A 1,863-nucleotide genomic window follows, 5' to 3' on the forward strand; every position below is an offset into this window, starting at 1 on the left:
AAGGATGCAGGCAGTTGAACATGCTAACACACAGCCTTAAGAGATTTATGTACTTAATGCAAAGACTGGAGAAGCAGATTGAACCATGTAGATAGCTTCAGGATCCATGTTTAGAAGTTGGCTACGTTGCAGCTTTCTGACCATGTTGATTGTAGTCAATATGTAGCTTCTGGCAATGGTTATTACTCTGATACTGATACAATGCAGGTATTTTTTTCTGTGAGAAATGCTACTTCTTGGACCTGTTGTACTGATTTGTTATCGAGGTCAGTAAATGGAATTCTGGCTTGCAGCAGAAGCAATTTCCTTACAGCAGGATACTGCTACTGCTGAATAAACATAAGGAAACACTACATCTCTTCCTTTCTCCAACTTACCTTTTTCCTGCTGTCTATGGCCTGTTGTAGCCAAACCAGCTCCATGGTCAGGGTGTTTCTATGGAGACGCAAGGCCTCTGGTGTATGGGGCACCTCCTTAGCCAAGCAGTACTGCCGGGGACCTGGAGGGGATATAGCAAATCTGAAATGACTGATAAGGTTTTTTCACTGCACCAGATATGAGTCAAACCAGACATGTGAAATAGAAGTCCACTTTATGTGCATCATAAAATTACTACTGATGATCAACCCCCTCCCCCCTTTTAAACCAGTGAAAACCTCCCAGTGTGGTCAAACACTCTGACTAGTGGAGAATTCTCTCTGTTTGGACAATTTTCTTGAAGCCATGAAATTGTTTTGACAGAGGTCACTGACTTATATATTTCATAGTAAACATGTCATTTTGTGATGGATATTTTTTGCAGTGCTTACACAAGATCAGTGCTGAAACAACTGATTGATTAGTCAGTACATATTTTTTAGCAACTGTTTAACTAGTAAATTTATTAATCACAGAAAAATGCTCTCACTTTTTCTAGCTTCTAAAAAAGAAATATTGGGTTTTTCTCTTTCATGTATTTGTAAATTGTGTATCTTTGAGTTCAGGATTGTTGAGATAGGCTTTTTCCTCACACATTTTATGATATTTTATAGGCTTAATTGATTGTGAAAACAAGGAGGTACAAGATGCAATCTTGTGACAGATACTAAGTAGTGACAGATAAGCCAAATAAATGGAAGGTTTTCTACTTTCAAAACTTTTAAAACACTTTGAAGCATAAGATGAGTAAGTATCACTTGCGTCACTGGTATTATGTGCACATCTCTCACCCTGGTGAGAGTGATTGTAGTTCATGTCTAGCTCCAAACTGCTCCAGACGGTGGTGGAGTCTCCTGTGCTCTCCATGATCCCCCCATCTTTATCTCCCTCCTTGTCCCTCACACCCCTCTGTCTCTGGCCCTCCCCATCCCCTCCAGTATGGCTGCTAGGGAAACAGTCCCTGGGAAGACGGTCTTGGCCTTTCGTTCCTGAATCATCTCTCTCAGCTGCTATCTTCTGTGGAAAGAGATCATGATCTCCCCCTCTCTCCTGCCTTAAGGCTGCTGCTGCTGCTGGGCTCTGGGGACTCGCACTGACATCTAGCCCTGGATCTGAAGTTTTGCTGGCAGCGCTGCTGGGTCGTAGAAACGGGCCATCCTAATTATGCGTGAGCAAAAAAACAACATGAATAAAGTATCGAAAAGCTCATTACAAGCCACTCTTATAACAGTTCCAGTTACCTACGGTGTCTGTGAAGTGCGGGATGGGGATAACCGAGTCCCTCCACTGTAGATGGGTCAAGCCTCCATCAATCTCTTTCACGATGTCTTCAAAGTCTTTTCGTGCACGTCGCACTTCGTTTCTCACCAAGTGTCCACGTGCACATGCCTATCGAGGAGAGGAGAGTAACTATAGTAACGGTAACTGTAGTACTGTTTTTTTTTT

The 1,863-nt window shown here is 42.5% G+C and overlaps 1 protein-coding gene across 1 annotated transcript; it reads right to left on the reverse strand.

Moving 5' to 3' along the window:
• Positions 1–6: 6 nt before the first annotated feature.
• Positions 7–1,806, reverse strand: LOC111666910 (IQ domain-containing protein C-like; the record flags this gene model as incomplete). The annotated part of the gene is made up of 3 exons (XM_023422434.2): positions 7–499; positions 1,209–1,575; positions 1,663–1,806. Coding segments are annotated over 3 exons (660 nt in total), but the record flags the coding sequence as incomplete, so codon positions are not given.
• Positions 1,807–1,863: the final 57 nt, after the last annotated feature.

This window comes from Seriola lalandi, unplaced genomic scaffold, assembly GCF_002814215.2.
Source record: "Seriola lalandi dorsalis isolate HSWRI2012SDOR001 ecotype SW California unplaced genomic scaffold, Sedor1 jcf7180002003180, whole genome shotgun sequence".
NCBI classification, from domain to species: domain Eukaryota; kingdom Metazoa; phylum Chordata; class Actinopteri; order Carangiformes; family Carangidae; genus Seriola; species Seriola lalandi.